Raw genomic sequence first — 24,016 nt, forward strand, 5'->3', positions numbered from 1 at the left:
ATCTCAGTAAATGTCCACTACCTGCAGGGAAATTTACCAGATAGAGTTATTTTAACATGTGTGCAACCTTATTGTGTTGCCTTTCCTGGACTGCGCCGTGCACATTGAACAGAACGGCAAACTCAACATCGAAGTTTACCGGAAGCCCACACACACGGACCAGTACCTCCTCTTTGACTCCCATCACCCTCTGGAACACAAACTTGGAGTAATTAGGACCCTACACCACCGGGCAGAACATGTTCCCTCTAAGCCTGAAGGGAAAAAGAAGGAACACACACATGTAAAGGAAGCACTCAAAACGTGCGGCTATCCTAAATGGGCGTTCTTAAAGTCAGCAAAGAGGCACAGAAAAGAAGACCAGACACCAGCGAGGGAGGATAAGAAGGACAGACGCAACAACACTGTCATCCCCTGTGTAGCCGGTGTATCAGAGAAGCTCAGGAGAGTTTTCTCCAAGCATGACATCCCAGTGTATTTCAGACCCAGCAACACGCTCAGACAGAAACTGGTTCACCCGAAAGACAAAACGCCAAAACACAAACTTAACAATGTGGTGTATGCTGTACAGTGCAGCGAGGAATGCCCAGACCTCTACATCGGAGAGACCAAACAGCCACTTCACAAGCGCATGGCACAACACAGAAGAGCCACCTCCACAGGACAAGACTCAGCAGTCCATCTGCATCTTAAGGAAAAAAGGACACTCTTTCGAGGATGCCAATGTTCACATTTTGGACAGAGAGGACAGATGGTTTGAAAGAGGAGTGAAAGAAGCCATCTATGTCCACTGTGAGCGACCATCTTTGAACAGAGGCGGGGGTTTACGACACCAACTCTCTGCCATCTATAATCCAGTTTTGAGATCCCTTCCCAGACGCCTTAACGCCCACTCACTTCCTGGGCCATCTGACCTCAGGAATTCGCATGATAAGGTGGTTTCACAATGAACACACCCAAAACTCTGGCTGATTGGGACCCACACCCAGTTTCGCACCTTGGCTCAGGGGATTAGAGGATCATCAGGGGGTCCTTTTGTCCCTCTGTGGGGGGATACTCCCACTAGGTTTATATCTGGGACTCTCCACCATTTGACCTTAGAACTGAAGAAGCTTCTCGGATGAGAGGTGAAACGTCTTCAAGTAACTTAAAGAAGTCCAGACGCTTTTCTTCGCAAGCTCCTTTGACTACGATGACCTGGATGACTGAGAACCTTCACAGACAACCTTATTGTGTGATTTTTATATCTAAGATACTCTGAACACTTTATATTAGATTGGATTGATGTTCATTTCATGCATAGAGGGGTGGAAGTACTGAAAACAACTGCTGTAACAATGAGGATGTTGTACATACTATAAACTCCTAGTGTAATCTACCTGTTCAGCAGCATTCGACTCGAACCCGGTCTAGTCTCACTACCAGTTTTAAACCTCCCCTCTCAGTCTTGCTGCTACAAATTATACTGAAATTAACACCTAAACTGTGCACGTCCTAAAATGCAAACAAACTCTGATTTCTGCTTGCTGCCCAGTAACTGTTTTTTTTCCAATCCTGAAAATGGGTAATTAATTGGTAATTGCTACCAAGAATATTTGTTTTTAGCAGTATTAGGGTATAAATTATGATTTTCTTTAGGTGGGCACCAAAAATCTATGGGGGAAAAAGAATGAGTGTGGCAGTGGGTCTTTAGGACACACGTGTTACTGCAGCGTGTGTGTGCGCGCGCGTGTGTTGTGTGTATATGTGTGTGTCAGTCAGTCAGTCAGTCAGTGTGCTGCTGGCCTGCCTGCCAGAGAGGGGAGTCGAGAGCTCTGCTGGGAACTACATGGTGCTCAATTTTTCAAGATGTCGTCGCTGGAACAGAGGCTGTCGCGAATCGAAGAGAAACTAAAGCAGGAGAATGAAGAAGCTCGCCGGAGAATCGACCTCAACATCGACATGAGTCCACAGCGGTCACGACCGAGGCCGAGTGAGTGTCCACTGGGGAGGACCGGGGTGTCGGTAACGGCCAGAATAGCAGGGGGAAAGATCGGAGCTGCGGGGCCGGAGAGCGGGGGGAGAGGAGAGGAGAGGAGCGGAGTGAAGGAGTCGGGGCTGTTATGCTGCTGCTACCTTCATGCTAACAGGCTAGCTACATAAACAAACACAGACTCAGGCTGGCCCGCTTATTTTATTGCCAAATTAATAATTAAATAAGTGGGACATTTTCTGTAGTGAGTAACGTAAAGGAAAAGTATACAAACCGAAGCGATGTTACGAAACATCTTGCCGGTAGACGTGTCCCTGAATCTGTTTTGATTGTCCTGTCAAACATGCTAAGCTAGCAGGCTAGCAGACGCTCTGATAGTCTGTGGCGGGGCCCAGCGTCAGAAAATGTAATGCAGTTTCAGTTTGCGCATGAAAAGCTGTGGTCCTGCCAGTCAGCCGCAGAGCATCTATACACTCTGAAAACCTGCAAGCGGTACATTTGATCGTGATTTTTGCCATAGACTTTGTTTTAGTTGCCATTTTGATCTTGACGAAACATGCTAATTTGAGCAGGCTAAATAACGCTAGCTCTGGATGCGTTAACTTAACGTAGGTTACGGCTTGGCTGTTGTGGCAAACACTGGTGCGACGTAACAAATCTTGTGAAAATTGAGATTTGTCGCACATATATTGAATGAAGCGTTCCACGGGTGTTAGTGGACAAACACTCTGTGTCACAGGAGCTGGTGTTAGCAGTGATGTTGGGGCCCTTTCGGGCGAAAAGTCAAGCAGCAGGGAGGTCTGCAGCCTGCCTCTGCTGTGGTTTACACACCAAAGCTCTTCATTATCTTTACATTCTTACCAGCAGACTTTCAAAGTGTTAGCAATCTGAACCCCATTTTTTTCCTGCAGATCTTGTTGTCCGTTCATTAGGTTCGAGACCACAAACCTTTTTCCTCCTGTTATTTGAATTGTTTGTTATGAAGCTGATTATGTTGTCACAAAGAGAGTGAATGGGTTAAATCCGAAGTTTTTTCTTATTGTTGAAATCTCATTTGAAGTCTACAACCTCCTAAAAATCTGCTCCCTTGGATTCAAATCCTGGTGATAAAGGTCATTTCTGCGAGATTAGAGCTTGATTTATTGCCAACAAAGGTGCAAAATTGGCTTTTTTTCCACCTTGTGTTATTACATGAAAAGTCTGATTGACTCCATTAGAATCACTTGTTTTTAACTTTGGCGTCATTAATGTCTAATGAAGCCATGCAAAACCCATCATGACACTTTTCCAACACGACAGGCCCTCTGTGCTTTTTGATCCACCTTATTTTCTTGATAGCGTCACAAATGCAGGCAATGGTCACATAAAAATTGACTGAATAACAACAATAACTGTTTAAAAACTACAACAAGATAAGTGTTATCCCCACTCTGTACTGACTGGAGATAAAATGTTCTTTTCTACAGAATTAGGATGCACCAGTCTAATATCTGGACAAAATATCGAAATATGATTCCTCCAGTGTTTAAATACTGCAGTTTTCCGGTTTAGGCGAAAATTGTGAAATCACCCACCAATGTGTACTTAAGGGCCCGTACCTCAGAGTATTTACTGAATGACGGTCAAATTTTGCATGGTTTCAGTAAATACACTAAAGTTACTGTATAAGGACAAAAAACAGCTGATTGATGGAGCTTTTTTCAGATTTGACTGGTTTCATATGAAGTGACACAGTAAGCTACTGACCCACTTTTTCTTGAACCTTCAATACGTGGCCTTATTTTAAATCCTGGGAAAAGAGTGCCAAAGAAAATATAAGAAACACTATGATTCATTAATGTGCAATGTAATTGATTTTAGTCTTCATGAGATTAATAGACAATAAGAAAAAGTTCAATTTAAGTTTAAACCACTCAAGTTATGTTGTGAAGAAATGAGCGAGTGATGTGTGTGTGTGGTGAGGTTTTTTTTGTTTGTTTTTGAGGGATTTTTATGATTTGTGTGTGCAAAAGATGTGCGATTGTCTCCGTAGAACACTGCACTAATGTGCGTGTGTGTGTATTTTCTTTCCTCCGTCTAGTCATCGTGATCCAGCTCAGTCCTGCTCCAGCCCCTTCCCAGCGTGCAGGTATCATTCAGTCCATCGCTCTCTCTGCCACTGCACCCCCCCACCTTACCAACACCTTTGTCCTCCATTGCATCATCCACTCCCTCTTCCTTCATCTTCTCTCTTTCTTGTTTTTTGTTTTTAGTATAAATGCACACTTCTTTAGACCTATAAGACAAGAATAACTTTGGCTGCTTCTCACATTCTCAATAGTTTTCTTCGTTCTGGCCCTGCAAGTAAAGCTTAAAAAACACCTCGATACCACGACGTTCTCCACGTTTCTCTTAACATCCAGTTTAATTTAGAGGTTGAATGGATAGGGCTATGGTGAGAAATATGATACTGTGTTTACAAATGGCTAGTGTTAAATCTGACCACCACCTAATATGGGGTTATATCGTCTAGGCAGACTAGAATAGACTTTGAATAACTCATAAAAGTAACTTATGTGAAAGATATGGATTACCATCAGCAGGCCAGCATATAAGCATCCAGTTTTATTTCCTACTCAATAAGGATGCGCCGATCATACAATCTAAATATTGGATAATGGTGATAATACTGTGATCCAACAAGACAATGCTTTTTTTTCTCTCTCTAACCATTGTTAACATTGTTTAGTCTCACACTTGTGTGGAAGCTTTTCCTGGACTTCATACAAAGAAACGTGTTTTCTGTCGTCTCTGTTGAAGCAACTTTCAGCAGCTCTCTTATTCACACGGGGTGGTGGGTAGCTCCACATATTTGATTGGGTTGACTTTTACTCTGGATTACTCTTCCTGACGTGAGTTCAAAGCAGGGATCGACTCCATACTGTCATTTCACTTCACTTGTATCCTGACAGCTCCGCATCCAACACGGGTTTGTGAGGAGCAGTGAAAGGAGGTGCGTTTGGACTGAGAGAAGGAAAGGACAACTGTAAATGAGAGCTATGCACAGTAGCCTGTGATTCTTACAGTGAGCTAGCGCAGATAAATTGGAAAAGCTGGATCGGTGCGTCCCTGCTTCGTGTGGTCATCCTACAGCTGAATCAGTTTAATCCCTGTTTATGAATCCAGCGCTGTTATTTTATCCCAGCAGTCATTTACACCTCCTCTACACTCACATCATCCCTCCATCTTTCCATCTCTGCTCCTCCCTCTGTGTGAATGCGTGTCAGTGGCAGGGAAGTGTTGGTATGTGTTAATGTTCACTGTGTGTGTGTGTGTGTGGACATGTGTCGGATGATTAACCTGTGTTTCGCTGGAGGCAGAGAATCACGGTGCATGTGGCTTTTTTTGCACGGCACGATGGGTTTTTTTTGTTTTGTTTTTTGGGGGTTGTGTTTTGTTTGACACAGTCTCTAATCCAGCATCCCCACTGGTCGGCCTGCAGGAGTGCTGCGAGCACTCCGGCCTCCCTCTCCCTCTTCGCTGTTTTCTTTGTGTGTCGACTGAAGACTTGCCTTCCTGTCCAAGAGTGACTGTCTGTCTGACTTCCAGCCTCAGTCTGTGCTATGCAGTTTTGGCCGAATCTCTTCTGTCTCTCTCACATCGGATCGTTTGATGTTGTGTGTTTTCTCATCTTCTGGCACCCTCCCCTTCCTTTTGCAGCGGCACTGTGTGAGCAGGAGGCGGTGCAGCAGTGCCTGCGAGTATCTGTGTTTGTGCGTCTCTCCCTTCCCTCGCTCTGTCTGCTCATCAATCCTCCCATCCGTCCATCTGGAGCCAGTCGAACTGTGGAGATGCAATTTGTGCCAAAGACCGCCTGAATCCTCCTTTCTTGTTACACTAACCCCCTCCTCTCCTTCACTAACTGGTTCTCCCCTTACAGGCTTCATTCATACAGGTGACTCACGGATCCAAACGCCCGCTGGCTCTCTACAAAAAAGCTCCAAATCGTATTAACAACAACACTGCATGGTCCTTGAGATACGTTGCATACTGGTTGCAAACCTTTAAGACGATGATGGGAGATTGCTGTTAACCTGTCTGTAATAATATTTACGTTCAGGGTGGTCACTGCAGCTGCTGACTTTCTGTCTGAGAATTTGGTGCATGACCGGTACTAATACTACTGCAGATCGTTTCTTCCTGAAATTCTTTAATACGTCTATTATTGAGGATGAGTTTGTGCTTGTTTTGCATATGAACCTGATATTACACGGCTGGTGGCGTTTTAACATGTCTTCGAATGCATGATTTGGACTTATCTTTATAAAGGGCTAGAAGCATCTGGTATTCACCGTCTTGATTTCCTTTGCAGCCAAACCACACCTACAGCGCTTTAACAGTTTAACCAAAATATTGTAAAATCGTCTGCAGTTTTTTAAATTTATCAAAAGAAAAATAAGATGAAATGTGACTTCTCACTTGTATTTGCTCTCACTAATCATTCATGTGTTTAGTCCCCCTTTCAAGCCAGGAAAAGCTAAATAATGCTGCCTGACTTTATTTAAATAATAATTCTTTTATTTGATACTACAGTCTGTCGCCTTATTTTTTTTTTTTTTTTTTTTTGGTCATGTTTTAGGTTTTCTTTCCTGCAGTTGGTTTTATGGTTAAGATTAGTGGTGCAACGGATCAAAAATCTCACGGTTCGGATCAGATCACGGTTTTAAGTCACGGATCGGATCAATTTTCGGATCAGTGAAAAAAGACAAAAATTGAACATTTAATTATTTACTTATTGAAGTATTTTTTTTTTCCTGTTTAAAAACATTCAACTCTAGTCTCATTCCACGCAATTATTTAAAAAAAATTATGGTACAGTATAGGGCAGTACAGGGCTTTGTATCTACCACTCAATTCAATTTTATTTTATTTATAAAGCGCCAAATCACAACAACAGTTACCTCAAGGCGCTTTATATTGTAAGGTAGACCCTACAATAATACACACCGCTCATTATATCGCACTTCGCTGTGATATAATGAGCTGTCACGGTCACGTAGCTTACGTTGCCCTGGAGGTCCACCCAGTTGTAGTAGTTAGGGCAACAGAAGATGCCTGGGACAGTTCAGCCATAACTTTAAACTTTTCCTGCTCATACATGCTTGGAACAGGACATCATAGTGTGGCTCAAGCACGTTCATCATAGTTTAAACCCCTTGTTTTGCACAACGGAATACGGCCTCCCGTCTGCAGCTAAACACCCCAGTAGCTTTTGTAATAGCTTTAGCCCGGTCGGATTGGGCAGCAAAGGGCTGCTTAAATACCGAAAACTTCTCTGCTCCTCCACTTGGACCGCTAGCACTGGCCATAACTATCGCTTGACAGACCCACCACGCACACCATACACATACTTTTTTTTTTTTTTTTCTCCTTCTTTTTCGAATCTTCGGATCACGTGCGTGCCGAACCGTGGAGTGGGATCGGTTTGGATTATGGATCAACCGTGAGCCGTTGCACCACTAATTAAGATAAGTCAGTACTTGATAAAATCTGAAATTGCTGGCAATCTAAGGACACATTAAATATGTGCTTCCTCATTACAGGGTTAACCCCTGGTTCAGGTTTTCCTTTGCAGCGCAGGCTAATTAACAGCCTCTTTTGGTGCAGGGGTTTGTGCTTGTACTGTTTCCCGCTAGATCGCTTCGTTCTAAGATCTGTAATGAGTAAAATACTTTCATATTCAAAATCGCGGCCTGAAGCAGTAAAAATGAAACCCGTGTTGTAATGAACTTGTAGTTTTCCTCTTAAAAACAAACTGTGACTCCCAAACTGTGCATTAAATCTGTGCAGTTTCTCTCTGTCTGAGAATAGTGCTCTGAGATAACCGTCCTGTTTGTTTTAACGTTTGGTCAGGACATCAGCGAAACCAAAACAAAGCTGTAACGCTCAAAGAGGAGGGGAAAGAAAAAAAACAAGTTCCAGTAATGGCTAAATAATGTGCAGGATCTAGGTCATAGCGATGTAATGAGCAAACTCTTTGACCTCAGCAAGCATCATATCTTTCTTTTATTGTGCAGAGAACAGTCAGAATACCATTAAAAACGCCACATTATCGCCGCCTTTACTGGTGGTCAGCAGCTTTAAGTAGCTACCATCCCTTTAAGCAACAGTACCATCATCATCCATCTTCTCCTTTCAGGGTCTAATTTTTCATATCCCCTCTCCCCCAGCGCTCCAGCTGCCCCTGGCTAACGATGGAGGCAGCCGTTCGTCATCTTCAGAGAGCTCGCCCCAGCACCACCCGTACCCCAGCCGCCCACGACACATGCTAACCCTGCCCACGCCTCCGTATGGCCTACAGAAGAGCCTAGAGAAGTGCGTTCACATTTTAAGCATGTTCTGTTCTGATTACAAGGAAAAAAAGCATTTACAGGTTTTACTGTGTCCTCGTGGTCCTATAATAAATGGTAATGGTTTTGATTAAAAAAATCAGTAACCTTTCTGGGAGTATCCCAGTACTCCCATTAATTTGTAAGACAAAGAAGGAACACAGAGAGTAGATGCACACTCTGTGTTGTGTGTTATGGATCTACATGCAGAGTGTGGGTGAAAGAGACGCTCAGTAATCCACTCCATTTATGAGTCAGGTCTCTCATCTGGCAGCGTAGGTTGTACGCACTTCCTGTTGCATTTCCTGACACTGATTTCTTTTCCTTTTTGTCCTCCGCCTCCCCTGCAGTGCAGAGATTGACCAGAAATTGCAGGAGATCATGAAACAGACGGGTTATTTGAAGATCGACGGGCAGGTGAGAGACGTTGTAGTTACAGAAGTGAAACTAAGAATGAGGACGCAGACGTGATGTGGCTTTTGCTTTGTGTCTCTGTGAGCTGACGCTTTTTAGCAAACGCTGTCTGTGCAACCAAACCTCAACGCTCAATCTTCTTCCAAAACAATAAAAAAAAATATGTTTTTAAAAATAGCGTCTGGCACTCAGGAGTGAATCAAGCTATAATTGTGACCTCTTTTCCCCCCAAAGATTTATATCCTGTTAACGGGCCTGGTTAGTTGTACTACAAAGAAAGTAGGAAAATAATAAATAGTAAATGGACTGGTTTTTATATAGCACTCAAGTACTCTACTTGAGTGCTCATAGCACTTTAATCGGTGTGTCTCATTCACGTAAGCACATTTTTCTACATCTGAGTCTACACACACTTACTCCCAACGTGTTTACCAAAGATGCTTTGTCATGCAGACTGGAATAGGCAGGGATCAAACTGCAAACCTTCCAAGTAGTAGATAATTTGCTCTACGACAGCTTCCAGCACCTGGTATTCCCACTTCCAATAGGAACCAAGCCCAAACCCGTTTAGCCTCTGAGATCAGGTGAGGTCAGGGTGGTATAGCTGGCTAACTGGCTAATAATATACAGAAATTAAGCCAGACGTATTTGTTAGTTGCGGTGCGGTATACTTACAGGTTACATGGTGTGTGTTTGTACGCACGCTCTCTCCGGGTTCTCCGGCTTCCTCCCACAGTCCAAAGACGTGCTCTTAGTCAACAAGGTGCTGGAAACCTTCAAGATTTTGGTCCATGTTGACGTGACAGCGTCACACATTTGCTGCAGATTTGTCAGCTGCAGGTCTGTGATGTAAATCTCCACAATATCCCAGAGGTCCTCTATTGAGACCTTGTGACTCTGGAGGTCGTTTGAGTACACTGAAAGAAACCAATTTGAGATGATTTGATGTGGTCTGTACTGTCACAGGGCCTGTCTGGCATCCAAAACCATGCCATGTTCAAAATCCACCTAATTCTCCATTCTGATGCTCAGTTTGAACTTCGGCAGGTCGTCTTGAGCATGTTTACATTCCTAAGTGCTGCCATGTGATTGGCTGATTAGAAATGTCATGAAGGAGCAGTTGAAGAGGTCCACCTAATAAATAAATAAGCACAGAGAACCGTGTTAAATCGGGTCCACGTCCAGCATGTTCTTGGGCAGTGCACAGACAGCAAACAGAGCATCATGCACACCAGCAACAACCTTGGCATGTCTGCTGTTTGCTGAACAATGTCTGGCCTTGTTTAGTTTGTGTGTTTTTTCTCCCTCTTCCAGCCTTCAGGTCTAGTTTCATACCGAGTGCCAGTCGGAGTTTGAAGATGCTTGAGAAAATTATGTGACTCATTACTGCTCTCCAGATTGTTTGTTCTTCTTCTCATTAGCCCAAAGGCTCTGCTACATAATGCACTCAGTGAGCTGTCACTCACTGCAGCACAGTCAACAGTGACTTATTTTTAACAAAGCAAGGCAATTACGCATCTTCTCACTGTGTGCTGCTATTCTTTAGCCTTGGCTGATCCACAGATCCAAGCGTTTGTTCTTAAGTATCACAGAGCAGTTCACTGTTGCTGCATGATGCAGAAAGTCTTCAGGTTGTTAAAGAGTTTGTATTTGTATTGTTTTAACATTTGAATCACTAAAATACTTGAAACACAGAGTCTGAAATGTTGTTTCAGCGGTATCCAGCAGAGGTAACAGACCTGTTCAGCGAGGGGGAGATCGGCAGCGGGACTTGTGGACAAGTCTTCAAAGTGCGATTCAAGAAGACGGGCCATGTCATTGCGGTCAAAGTAAGATAGTTGTTTTGTTTGTTTGTTTTTTAAAATGGGCAAAAAAGAAAAAACAAGCCAAAAAAATTCAAAACTGATCAAAATTAAACACTATACACACAAATATTGCATTTGTCTTTGCAAGACTTGATAATAATGCAATAAATGGAGAACGAGGCGATGTAGGATTTTGAAATTCTTACCTGTATGTATGTATGTACGTACGTATGTGTAAAATCTCAGACAAGTTTGAATCCTGGTGACTTTCACCTCAACGTCAAGGTTTTTACTCATAAAGGGGTTCGGGTGAAGAGTGAAGCTGGGACCCAGCCCCGGATCAGGATAGATGGATGGACACGCCTGGTTCATCACTTCATAATGTAGTTGTACTCATTCGTTTTGTTCCCCATTGTCAGAAAGTTAGAGGCGCAGGAAATTACTGATACTGGCTCTCAAATATCAGCCGTCTTTAAAGTGTTTGCAGCTGCAGATAAAAATAGATTTTTCATGACATTATCAAACTGTGTGAAATTTATAATGGTGACATTTCTAAAATGTTAATGACAGAGGCAGGAAATGTAGTGATTCGTGAAAGATCCCTGCTTCGACCCCCAGGAGGAGACATCCAGCGTAAAAATCAGCCAAGTTAAATAACGTGGCGCTACCCGCTGTGGCGACTCCTCAGCTGCAGTCGTGTTTGTGCTTGTAAACCGTGGAAAATATCTGCACGCTAAACACAATCGTACATGGTTCTGCTGCAGCGCAGATACCCCTGCTTCTCAGAAGTTTTTGGACTAGATTGAAACCACAGCGTTATGGCGACTTAGCTTAGATGCTGTGAACACTCACATGGACACGTTTATTTGTATTTCCTTTTCTTGGATGGCTGGCCGGCTGAAATGTGGATCCCAGCTCAGTTACTTTGTCCTTTATTGTATGAACGCCTATATTTTATTAATCTTGGTTTTTGCAATTTGAATAAAACTGCGCTTCTTAATGTGAGTATTTTTTGGACTAACTGTAGTCCAGACGTGTTTGTCTGCTCATAGTAGATGATGGGAACACACATTCTCTAACTTCAGGTACCATAATCAAAATACTGGGACTAAATCCAAACAGAGAGCCAGAGATTTAAGGCACTCAAGGCTCTGCTCAGTGTAGTCTCACTGTTTTAATTTTCCTTTGTACTTTAATTGTGAATAGTTTACCAACAGAGGAGCAGTTACAGCCCCATATAACAAACCCGCTATTAATGAGATCATTTAATTGTAGCCCTTCTGGGATGTTTAATAATAAGGCAGTCAGTCAAAGCACCAGGGGAGCCTTTGTTTTATTAAAGCCTACACTCGGAGTAGTGCCTGTGTTCATTTACGTTGTCTGTGTGTCACCAGCAAATGCGTCGCACAGGAAACAAAGACGAGAACAAGCGGATCTTGATGGACCTGGACGTGGTGCTGAAGAGTCATGACTGCCCTTACATCATCCAGTGCTACGGCGCCATAGTGACCAACGTGGGTGTTCCCAAAATACTTAACTGTTTGTAATCACAGCAATAAAATTATAGTACTGTAACAGTGCAGCCCCAGGTTTATTTTATATATCTGCACCCAGGGTGTTTTTGACTCTTATTTTAGTGAACTCCCAAGCTCCCAGACCTTAGCTACTAACTGTGTGTTTGTGTGTATGTGTGCAGACGGATGTATTCATCGCCATGGAGCTGATGGGAACTTGTGCTGAGAAGCTAAAGAAGAGAATCCAGGGTCCCATCCCAGAGCGAATCCTCGGAAAGATGACGGTGGCAGTAAGTGGCAGGAACACACACAAACCACTCTGCTCCTATGTTCGTTTTTGTTCTTACAATCTGTGTGTGTGTGTGTGTGTGTCCTATGTAGATAGTGAAAGCGTTGCTGTACCTGAAAGAGAAACACGGCGTTATCCACCGGGACGTCAAACCCTCAAACATCCTGTTAGACGCTAAAGGTCAGATTAAACTGTGCGACTTCGGCATCAGCGGACGCCTCGTCGACTCCAAGGCCAAGACCCGCAGCGCCGGCTGTGCTGCCTACATGGCAGTAAGTGAAAACACACATACACACAGTCTAGCCGTTAAGGGGATGTGTGTACACTGCTTAAAAACTTGTAGACACACTTTAGCATCGAGTCGGTTAAGCTTCTGTGATATTGATCTGGTCAGTTAAGTAGCCGAGACGGTTGTTAATTAGTTTCAGTTAATTAGTTATGTTACATTTGAGTCTGATGCCACCAGGCTTCACCTCAGGCTGTCCTGGAGCTGAGTGATGCCCTGAACCAGATCTGGGAGGAGATCCCCAAACGAGGGTAGTCTCATTAGTTTACTTTAATTTTCGGGTGTCTTAGAATTCAACCCTGATAACCTGTTATTGCTGCTTTGTTGTGGACAGTGCTATGCAGGATAACTTGGTGAGAGTAGAAGATTTTAATAAATCAAGTATAAACGAACTGACTACAAACTAAGTGAGGGAACCACAGAGCAGGTTTAGTGGTGACTGTCACGATGGTGTAAGATAAAGCACAAGACTTGAACGTGTTCAAACTTTGAGTGTTTATGAGGCTGTGCTTGCAGAAATCCCACTCCACACAATGCACACTCTCGGGACAGCTAACCTTAGTGTTGCCTGTTCTTTTCTTTCTTTTTCTTTTTTTTTGTTGTTTTCTTTTTTTTTCTCGTTCTTGCAGCCTGAAAGAATAGACCCTCCAGATCCCACCAAACCTGACTATGACATCCGGGCAGACGTGTGGAGCCTCGGCATCTCTCTGGTAAGTCTGTCATTTCAGTCTGTGCCCTTGGTCGTAATATTTACATCGATGACACTGAAAGACAGTTGCAAAATAAGAACCGAACGGCAGATCCATTCACATTAAAACAGCTGTTTGAATGTGCAGCTGTGATGCATGAGGTGATGCAGCGATAAGATGTGGTAATAACGGCATGTCGCAAATCGACTAACATTTTTAACGAGTGTGGTCATAACTGCATCGGTTTCTAGTGGCTGCGAATACTGGGAGTTAAGTAGGTCAGATTACAAGTAGTGTAGACCAGCGTGTAGCATTTTGTGTGTGCGCGCAAACTAAAATTGTTCATGTCCAACCATTTAGATTAGCAAATACATTGCAACACAACACGAGTGCATAAATTTGACCTGTGATGTTTAAAATTTATAGATTCTCTGTCTTATTACTTATCATGTTTTTTTTTTTTTTTTTTTAAATTGAGTATAGTTTGTTATAACCAGATAGGAACGGTTGGAGTTGCGTATTCGTTGACACAAACTGTAATCTAAAAGTTCACTCTTGGGCTCAAAAACCAAAGTACAAAGTGACAGAAATGTTTTTGTTTCTATTTGTAGATCACTTGAGGGCATTAACAGGTTGCTTGTGGTTCTTCCAGGTGGAGTTGGCTACAGGACAGTTTCCCTACAAGAACTGCAAGACAGACTTTGAGGTTCTGACCAAAGTGCTGCAGGAGGACCCTCCTCTTCTGCCTCTCGGCATGGGTTTCTCCCTCGACTTCCAGTCCTTTGTCAAAGACTGGTGAGTGAAAATTCCACTGTAAAGCTGGTGCTCACTGACAGCAGTCCACTCTAGAGCCATCATGTGATCAGGGTGATGACTGGACAGCTGTGTCCACATTAAAAGTAAATGTTTCTGTTCTCTCAGGCTTATAATTCATCTGTGTGCACGAATGTGTGTGCAGTTTGTGTATATTTAAATGGGTGTTTTGTTGTTATTTGTCTTGTATTTCAGTCTTTCTGATCTCTTGTGTACTTCTGTAAAACACATGCCTAATTTTCCTGTAACAAAATGTGCAATAGAAATAACATTGATGCTAAGTTCATTAAAAATTTGCGTAAAATGCATTTATCTCTCTGTAGCCTCACAAAGGATCACAGAAAAAGGCCAAAATACCATCAGCTGCTGGTGAGTCGCCTTTTTTTCTAATGGTCGACCCAGATCTTTTAAATTACTCACAGCACAACTGTAGGTAAATGCAATATTTATCTTTTCTCCTCCATTTTAGGAGCATAGTTTCATTCGGCGTTACGAGGTGCTCGACGTAGACGTGGCTGGTTGGTTTCAGGTGGTGATGGATCGCACCGAGTCGCCTCGCAGCAGCCAGTGTTACAGCCATCAGCATCAACTCCACTCGCTCTTTAGTAGGTAGCCTAGCCTCGACCAGCCTGGCGTCAGCTTAGCCGTACGCTAGACTAGCCTAGCTTTAGCTTTGCCAAGCCCAGACTCAGTCTATTCTAGTCTAGCCGTCCGCAGCTACGCCAAGCGCTACACCCATCCCGTCTGTCCATCTGTCCCCTGGGGAAGAAGAGACCTGAAGATCCCACAGAGGAGGGAGGCACGAAGACTCAGTGGAGGACTCTGGATGGACAGATTAAGCAATGGAGCGACAGAGGGATGGATGGCTGACGCAGGTGGTTCTGGTTATTAGGGTGCTGAATCTGGACAGACAGACACGGGGTTGGGGGGGGGGGATGCACGCTGTAGTGAGCTTCATTTGGTTTAGACACTGTTAGCGCTCACCACGCTATCATCACATCACAGTGTGTGTTGCAGCCAGACACTCACATACAAACTGTGTGTGTAGCTTGTATATGCTTTTACATTTTCTCCTCTTTTCAGTAGTTTTACACACACGTCTGTCTGTCGCCGACATTGATCCAAGCAATTGGATTCGTAAACAGAGTAGTCACTACACACTGGAACAAAGCATCTGCTACTTCAGCAAAAACAAGCCGCTCTTGTACATAAACGATTTAGAGGACAGAACAAAGTCTGGTGCAATTATGATTCTTCAGGTGTTTCTACCATCACACATTCTCAGGCTGTATCTATATGTAGTGTGTCTGTGTGCGTGTGTATATGTCAGTGTGAGCATTTCTATGTATGGATAACTATAACGACTCACTCACCGGCTTTTAATAGTGAGGTTGTATTTCCTCGTTAATTCACCTTCACACTACAGCTCTAACACACAAACGAGAACAGATTAATCTGTTGGCTGTGCTTTTAATTTGAAAGGCTTTTGTTTTTTTTGTTTTGTTTGTTTGTTTGTTTTAAATAGCATAATTTTTTGTGTTTGGGAGAAACAATGAAAAACACTCACAAAAAAATTAGCGTTGCATTTTAGCTTTATAGAAAATAAGTCGTGTATTGTTTTGAAGACGGGTTTGTTTTTTTTGTTTTTTTTTTGGTGATCGATGCGTGCCGCGAGTACATCCACACTGACGTTTTTGTTTTAAAAAGTGTAGTTTTTACTACATGTGCGATGAACATCCACACAGCAAGGCTGTAGTGGGTCATGCTCCGTCATTCAACGACCTCCAGTCTATAGCCCAGGTTCACACACACATTTGGCTGTTAACGGGTCTGTAAATTAGGCAGCAGGGTATGATGAGGTACCTTCTGATTGGTCAGACATAAGCTGGAACTTGCAATACTAATCAGGAACTAATCAGAGTTCAGTTTATTTAGGCATTTAAAACACTACAAAAAGCAGCCACGTGTCATTCTGTTATTTGTACTTTCAACAAAAGCAGTAATGTAACTTAATTATGAGCCAATTTTAAAAATCCAAACATGCACAAAGTTTGGAAAGACACAAAGAGTGTGGTTTGTAATGGAGAGCCCACTTCCAATCAAGCTAGGTTGTAGTAGACCCTGTGCATGAATGTGAACAGTACAGGGAGAAGCTTGGAAACTGCGACAGTCTCTTGTGTTACGTTCAGAAGCCGTCTCGCCTCATTTGTCCAAGCAGAAAAGCTTCTTGCAGTTGGCTTTGTTGCTCTGGAGTATTTTCCTGAAGCTACCGGCCCTCTGCTTCCTGTTTACACTGGCACACTTGTTCACGTTGTATGCGATATATCAGCGTGATATAGTGTTACAGGCGTGTTTAGTGTAGACGGAGATTTTTAATGAAAAACGCCGTTTTAAAATGAAACGTATTAGTGTGGATGTAGCTTGAACTTCTTCTGGAAGATTGAAAGTTGAAAGATTTAACAAATGTTACAAGAGCGAGAGCAGCTGGGTGATTTTAAAAAATGGGAGCGTTTTTGGGGGTTTTGTACAGAGAATTTAAAAGGTGTAGATCTTATGACCTGTGGAGCATTTCTTTACTTCACTCTCTGTTCATCTACCTCTTCCTTTTTATCCACCTCTCTGCCTCCGTAGTGCTCCACAGTGTTCTTAGACCAAAGGCTGCACGTGGGTTGTTGGCGGAGGCCGAGAGACTTAGATTTGCTCCTGCAAACCTTCAGATATTAAGAATCCACGGAGGAGAGTCTGAGCAGTGCTGGTGTGTTTTTTAGGAGGCTAAAACTGTCAGGCTGGGGCCTGTAATTCCATTTTGCTTGTATTGGATCATTATCCTGTTTTTACCGAGCTTTTGGATGAATATCAATGATATGCCATTAATTTCTGCTGATTTATCGGAGTCATTTCTTTTCCCCCAATTCTCCTTTTATTCTTCAGCTGCACAGTGGATTACTGGACTGATTTGGTTTCATTATTATATACTGAGACCAAGAATTGTTACAGTCAAGATGTAAAAGATGACTAGGAGGTGGAAAAAAGAGGAGTTGTTACCTTTTGCAGAATTACTTTAATTGATTAGGTAAAAAAATCCCCATTCAAAGCTCTTTTTTTTTTTTTTTCTTCTTCACTCCCTGTTTATTTCTACAAAAGAAAACAGGCTGACCACTGGCACATGAGTTACAGTTTGAGAACCCAGCTTAAAGGATGTGTGTACATATACTGTGTAAACGTGAGTGCAAGTCTACATAGGCCGACTGAGCAGAGCGCTAATATCTCCCTTCTTGCGGGACCACAGCCAAAGCATGCTAGATGTTCAGACTACATCCCACAAACACCAAATCGCTGTTAGACAGAACAGAGGAGAGGCGATGACTGAGAGGGGGAAACGCGAAGTCAGAGAGACGGAGAGGGGTCCGGGAATGTTGTCAAGATGGTAGAAATGAGTGTGGGGTGGGGCAACGTGAGGTGACGAGGAGGATAAAGAAAGCGTGGTGGCAAGTTCAAGGAAAGTCAGAGACAAGCTGAGTGACAGGAAGTAAGTGTAAGAGAGGAAGCAGGTTCACACAGGAGTGCTGAGCTCTGAGGCTAGCTGTTTGTTTTTGTTTGTTTCGGGGGGGGGGGGGTTTGTAAAGAGCTTTCATGGTGTTACGCCAACCTACCAATTCTGATTTTAGCGATTTAGCTTGTTGCGTTTGTGACGTTTACTGTTCTGTTCGGACTGTTATTTATTTGCATTGCTGCTGCTACTGTTTTTTTTTTGTTTTTGTTTTTTTTTATTGCGTTAGACGCTGCTGTCACTTCTTTTCCCCAAAGGACGAATATTTTATTCTTGTTCTTTTAAGCCAAATAAGTGAAATAATGCAATGTCCATACACGTGTTACCAAAATAAGCAAGTCTGAAGAGAGCAAAAGCAAGTGAGAGAAGCTTGGATAGATTAGAGAAGGACGTGCAGAAAGGTTGGCTTCACGCAAGTACTAACTCACGCCTCACCTCAAATGTACCTCTTGTGTGTTTTGAAAGCAGTTAATTGTCATATCCTGATGCCACACTACACACTACTACTCTGTACAGTGTAGATATGATTTGGGGGTTGGGCGGGTCTGTCTGTCTGTCCAGATGCTTTGTGCCACATCCATCCAACACTCTGTCCATCCACTCCTCCATCTGTCTGCAGGTCCCCTGCAAGCTTGACAACCTTGATAGTTCACACCAAAGGTGACCACAACTTAACAAAAAGACGAAAGAGCGTTGTTGTTATCATTATGAGTCTTGTTATTGACATTATAATTGATTACTCTTAGCTATGATTATATATGAAATCTCTCTAGCTAGTGGGAGAGGATGTGTGTGTATGTGTGTGGGGGGAGTATGTCCCATGTATGTGTCATATACAGTACAGAGGGAGACTGGTGCAATAATACATGACCAGCTGGCTCAAACTCACCGCAGGCCTGAGTCAGGAACTGAGCTCACCTGACTCTTGGCATCACTGAGCACCTGAATGTTAGCCGTTCGGGATAAGCGGTGTCACACCGCTGCTACACAACTGGCTCTGTTAGCTCTGGGCTTACCGATCTGAGTGTGTCCTCTTCAGTCAAGTTATTGAAGCTGCAAAAAAGGTGTTAAAGGTTAAGAGGTATACCGTTAATGTAAAACATTAAAAGTGACATTGTGCTCATTTCTAACTCCATATTTTTAGTAAGAGAATCAACTAGAGTAGCTTTGCACGATTCAGCCCCAGCATAGATTCAGCTTCTAAGCCCCACCTCCTTATAACCATATAAGGAAATATGTAGGAAAGTGATTATCCAGTGTTACAGTATCTGTATAATGCAGAAAATAAAGCATAATGGGAATTGGAAGCACATATTTCCTTACTTGGCTAAAATAATCCTGATAATTTAAGAAGACTCATCAACACAAACTGAAATTAATGTTTGATTTATAACCAATATTCTCACACACGGACCTTTAATGTCGTGTACAGATGATGCTGCGTCTTTAAAATACACTCATTGATAATTCAGACCCAATTAGAGTCTTTCTGTGGTTTTTATCTGTAGATGCTGATTGATTAGGTTGCTGGCTTGGTAAGCTCGCTCCAAGTTGTTAAATGTTTCTGAATGATGACTGCGGAGTGACCCGATCATGTTAATTAGTCCCAGTTAAAGGTGGGCCAGCTTTGTGATGCAGAAAAACCCGGCTTGATCCTGACTCACTGACCCAGGCCTCTGAGCAGATGTGAGGTGGAGTTGGCCTGACTCCGTTAGTTCAGCCATTCTCTGGTTGTCATACGGACACCGGATGTGAGCTGGAACCGATTTAAAGTGGTGCACACTTCCATACGACGGGTGAACACCCCCCCCCCTCCCCTCAAAACTATTATATACAGCCCTGGTTCTGGTGCTCTGCCATCACAGCAGCCTGAGCTCTTCTCATCGGTGCAGTTTCAAATACAAGCTCGGCAGTACACGCCGCACTTCCTATTCAGCGCTCAGTGTTCAAACTGTGCGTGCATGCGTGTGCCTCGGCTAACTCGTGATAAAGCTGGACCCAGTCTCCCGCTGTCGAGGTTCTCTGTTATTAAGCTGACATGTATTTCACAAACACGCGCGCACACACTTGCCGACCGTGCCGTTGGTGTGCATTTTCACTTGGTTGGCTGACGGTGCCACACACCACCTTTAAATCCTGTCACATGTAATTGCTTGTATGTGTGTTTGTGTGAGAGTCGGGGGGGATTAAACATCTGATTACTAAACTAGACACACACACACACACACACCAAATGTATAAAGTTATCCCATTCTACACAGCAATGCTGGCTACTGCCGATAGTGGCTTTATGTGTATATTAGCTTGTGAGGGAGTCTGTGTGTGCGCGTGTGCGTGTTGTAACCCCATCTGTAAGTAAACCAAATATCATTTTCACTATGCAGTCATTCAAACCATGTCAGCTTGCTTCAGATTTGTTTGTTTTTAAAATTTGCTTTCATCTGGTGAGGTGGGGGGGAGATGCTTCGTGTACATACAGAGTTGGCATCGATGCATTTTTAAAAAAAAAAAATCCCCCCCCCCCCCCTTCTCGAGCTCCACCTCCCTCCTTCCTTCCCTCCCTCCCCCCCTGTGTGATTAATATCACCGGCTTCAGCGAGAAAGCAAAAGAGATGTTTTGAATGAGCTGACAAATATTTAAGGAATGTATTGGGGTCGGGGAGGGACGAGGGGGGGTCAGACTGGGGTTTGTATTTTTTTTTTGTCTTTTGTTGTTGGTTTGTTTTTGGGGGGTTTTGGCGAAGGGGGAGGTAACAGATCAATGCTGTAAAGTATATCGATTGCATGTTATTGTCACCGCTGTAACTGCCATTGTTTTGTTTTTATTGTTTCTTTGTTTTCTTCCAAGACAATGGTCGGTTGGGACGGGGATGCACAAAACTTTATTCTTATTTATGATTTTTACACGTGTACTCTGTATTTTTGCTTTTGCAACAAAAAAGTTGAATTTTTGTGTAATTAGGAAAAGAGAATTTGTTTGGTTTTTTTTTCCCCAACATGCTTTTTCACTTCAGACCCGTCACTATGTGTTGAGGAGGATGAGGAGGAGCTGGATCTTTATTAGCAGACAGTGTTTGTCCTGTTTTCGCCTCGTTCGTGTGCACAGTTTCTCTTTTCAGTTAGCCGCGTGGAGAGTGTGCGTGATGGTTAATCGTCTACCAAAAGTCTTTTATTGATGGTGATTATTATTATTAGCGTTTATTTTATTTTTTTTATTATCATCACAATTACTATTATTACTGTTTTTATTATTGTTGTTAATATTATTATTATTCAGGGCAAAGATGACACCAAATTGAACAAGGAAATAAGTGGGTGATAGAGAGCGGGGCGGTCCGTCTTTCTAAAGGTTTCCTTTTTATAGGCGAGGTGGAGCAGTTGGTTTTTCCCGTTACGCTGTAGTTGGTCTGTCCACCTTTGTCAAACCGCCACATAAAAGATGACCTCTGAACTCAAAGTCTGATAGTATTTTTATTTTTTTTATTATTTTGATTGTTATTATATATTGTTTTCCTTTTGATCAGATATCATGATCAGTTTATTTCTTGTTACCCCAGTTTGGGTCATAAATTGTGTGCTTTTTTTTTTTTTTTTGTGTTTTGGTTTGGGGTTTTTTGTCCCTTTTTTATTTTTTTTATTTTTATTTTTATTATTCTTTCTGGTTTGCTCTAGTAGTGAGCTGATGGTAAAACACCAGAGCTTTCTTTTTCTTTTTTAATTGCTGAGACTGTTGTGACTGATGTTGCACTTGTGATGGTTTTATTTTTGTTTTGTGTTGCAGATTGTTGTGCAGACAGGAGGAGAATATTGGGTGTTTTCCTTATTTTCTAAGAGTCACAGCAGTTATTTTATCAATCATATAAATCTGTGAGACAGAGCAAGAAGATGATTCAACAGTGTATTTTTCTCACTGGTATTTATTTATTAGTCCTTTGTATGTTATTTGTCTTTGGTTTTTTTTATGGTTCTTTTTAATATGTAATTTTTATTGTTTTGTGGAGGGCAAACAGGATACAAGGCAGAGGAGTAGACTCTCTATTGGCATTTTTACCGTCGTGTACAGAAAGCTAAATGTCGTGCTCGATCACCACACTAATGTACAGTCTGCTCGGTAGATTAAAAGTTTATTTTCGAAGAAGATGAAAGGTGCAGCACAGTAAAAATCACTCTTTCTGGTTTTAATGTGACTCCCAGATGATTTTGTTTGCTGTTTACCCTCTCAGAAGACCCCATCAGACTCCTCATGGTTTGGAGCAACTGCATGGTGTGTTTGATTCAAGTGCTTCGCTAATTATTCACAGTTAAGTTGTTTGAATTTGGATGGTTTTAATCAGTGGATGCCACCCTCAGCGCTGACTTTCTTTAAAAATGTATAGCTGGTGATAGCTACTTTAATAGTGGACTGATTGGCTTGTTGTTATGACAGCGAGGTTGGGACATGCCTGCTTTGACAAGGTTTTTTTTGCCTGTTCCTTCTGAATTGTCAGTGTAGACTGCATGACTTTGCTTGTGAGCGTGGTGAGGGGGGTAAGAGGACTGACTTCAAAGGCTTCATTTATGTACACACACACGCACCGATTTATTGTCTTGACCGTTGTATCAGTCAACACAGCTTTACTGCCCATTTCCTTTGTCTTTTTTTTTGGGGGGGGTTTTGTTTTGTTTTATTTTTTTGTTTTTAGCTGTATTTCATCCCCCTCCCCAGTGTCATTTCAAATAAAATAAATGCCATTATATTGTGAATACCTCAGGATCTCTTTGGAGTAAAAAAAAAAAACATAATAAAAGACATAAAAATCAAATAAATAAATAAAAACTCATAAAAAAAAGTTTGTCTTGTGGTATTTTTCTCTTCTTCGAAATATCCTCACCTGTGTGAGAGTCACGGACAGCTCTTGCATCCTACAATTCCCACAATGCAAGGTAGTCAGAGTGTTAGGGTTTGGTTGAGTGTAAAATACCGGCAAAGACAAAATTATTTTCTGATTTATACAAAGCTCAAAAACATCAGCAAGGGTTTGAGCTTCCGCCCGAGAAAGCATCATACCAAAAACAAGAAATCCGTAAAGACTTGAGGAAAAATAATCATTGATGCTCACAGCATTTTCAAGTGTCAGAACATGGGTAGGAAGTGAAACATCTCAAAGACTCCGGAAGGTAAAGTAGTAAGAGATGTCCCTAAAGACCCCAGAACTGCCAAGTCAGGACTTGTAGTCTCAAAGAAGACAGTCACCAGAGCTCTGCACAAGAATGGACCGCGAGGTTGCAGACCAAGAAAATAACTCCACTTCTGCAGAAGAGACACCTTCAACCCAGACTGAAGTACACCAAGGACACCATCTGCACAGTGAAATACGGTGGTGGGAGTATTATGTTGCGGGGATGTTTAAGTAAATCTGGAACTGGGAGTCCCCTCAAGATTTTGCAAAGAAATCATCAACCAATGAGCAGAAAACGTGTTTCTGGGCCATTACTACCTCCAGAACACTAAAGTGAACGTTACCAACCGGCCTGCAGAAAGCCATCAAATCAGCATTTGGGAAATAATAATTTTCATGGAGAGGATAATTGTTCTGAGTTTACGTTCACCTTGCTAGGACTGAACCATCTAACCTTCCTACCCGCCTTAACTCTTCGTGTCATAGATTTAACAAGGCGCCGGAAACATTCCTCTGAGACTTTGGTCCACTGGGATGATAGCATCGCACAGTGTCTGCAGATTTATTGGCTGCACATCTGTGATGTGAATCTGCTGTTCCGCCACATCTCAAACAGAAGATTAAGACTTTATTGGTTCCACACAGAGCGGATTTACTTCTGGAGATTTCTGGTAAGAAAATGTAGCACATGAGTGTGTTAAAATTTAATAAAGAAAACGGTAGCAATCATGCACAGAAAGAAATAGACCACACACAACAGGCAGCAAGAACTGCTACCAAGTATTTGCAGTGCCTGATAATGAGTGTCTCACTGTGGAGGAATTTAGGCCCACTTTTAATCACAGAATTGTTTTAATTCCACCACTGGAGTTTTTTTCACGCCAAAGCATCGCGATTTGATTTACTTGTATATTGTTCACATGCTGAAATAAATTACCAATCAATCAATCAATCAATCAAGTTTTGACTTTGAGCCATTCAGAGCCATCCAAGAGTCGTGTATGAGCTCTTGGAGTAATTTTAAAAGGCTGATCACTCCTGGGAAGGTTCAGCGTAGTTGTTCTCTCCGTTTTTAGATGTCAGTGAACTTTGTCACTTAGGTGTTTCTTGAGATTATTTTAGTCTACTTCACTTTGTCAGACAGATTCTGTTTAAGT

At 42.5% G+C, this 24,016-nt stretch overlaps 1 protein-coding gene across 2 annotated transcripts; it reads left to right on the forward strand.

Annotated features, from left to right (window-relative positions):
- Positions 1-1,776: 1,776 nt before the first annotated feature.
- map2k7 (mitogen-activated protein kinase kinase 7) lies at positions 1,777-22,529 on the forward strand. 2 transcript variants are annotated; one of them, XM_004539249.4, is made up of 12 exons: positions 1,777-1,972; positions 4,053-4,100; positions 8,182-8,326; positions 8,691-8,757; positions 10,470-10,583; positions 11,954-12,073; positions 12,256-12,363; positions 12,455-12,634; positions 13,278-13,358; positions 13,990-14,132; positions 14,474-14,519; positions 14,620-22,529. In XM_004539249.4, exons 1-12 carry the CDS (start codon positions 1,849-1,851, stop codon positions 14,761-14,763), a joined length of 1,320 nt encoding a protein of 439 aa, XP_004539306.1. In that variant the 5' UTR covers positions 1,777-1,848; the 3' UTR covers positions 14,764-22,529. The 2 variants fall into 2 exon arrangements, with proteins under 2 accessions (XP_004539306.1, XP_004539307.1); XM_004539250.4 differs by lacking the exon at positions 4,053-4,100.
- Positions 22,530-24,016: the final 1,487 nt, after the last annotated feature.

The sequence above is a fragment of the Maylandia zebra genome, linkage group LG6, assembly GCF_041146795.1.
Source record: "Maylandia zebra isolate NMK-2024a linkage group LG6, Mzebra_GT3a, whole genome shotgun sequence".
NCBI lineage: Eukaryota > Metazoa > Chordata > Actinopteri > Cichliformes > Cichlidae > Maylandia > Maylandia zebra.

Bases quoted from the DNA above. Each gene is read 5' to 3' on its own strand.
- map2k7 (XM_004539249.4), top strand. From the start codon at position 1,849: ATGTCGTCGCTGGAACAGAGGCTGTCGCGAATCGAAGAGAAACTAAAG. The intron at 10,584-11,953 runs GTAAGATAGTTG...GTGTGTCACCAG, and splicing joins GCCATGTCATTGCGGTCAAA to CAAATGCGTCGCACAGGAAA. The intron at 12,074-12,255 runs GTGGGTGTTCCC...GTATGTGTGCAG, and splicing joins ACGGCGCCATAGTGACCAAC to ACGGATGTATTCATCGCCAT.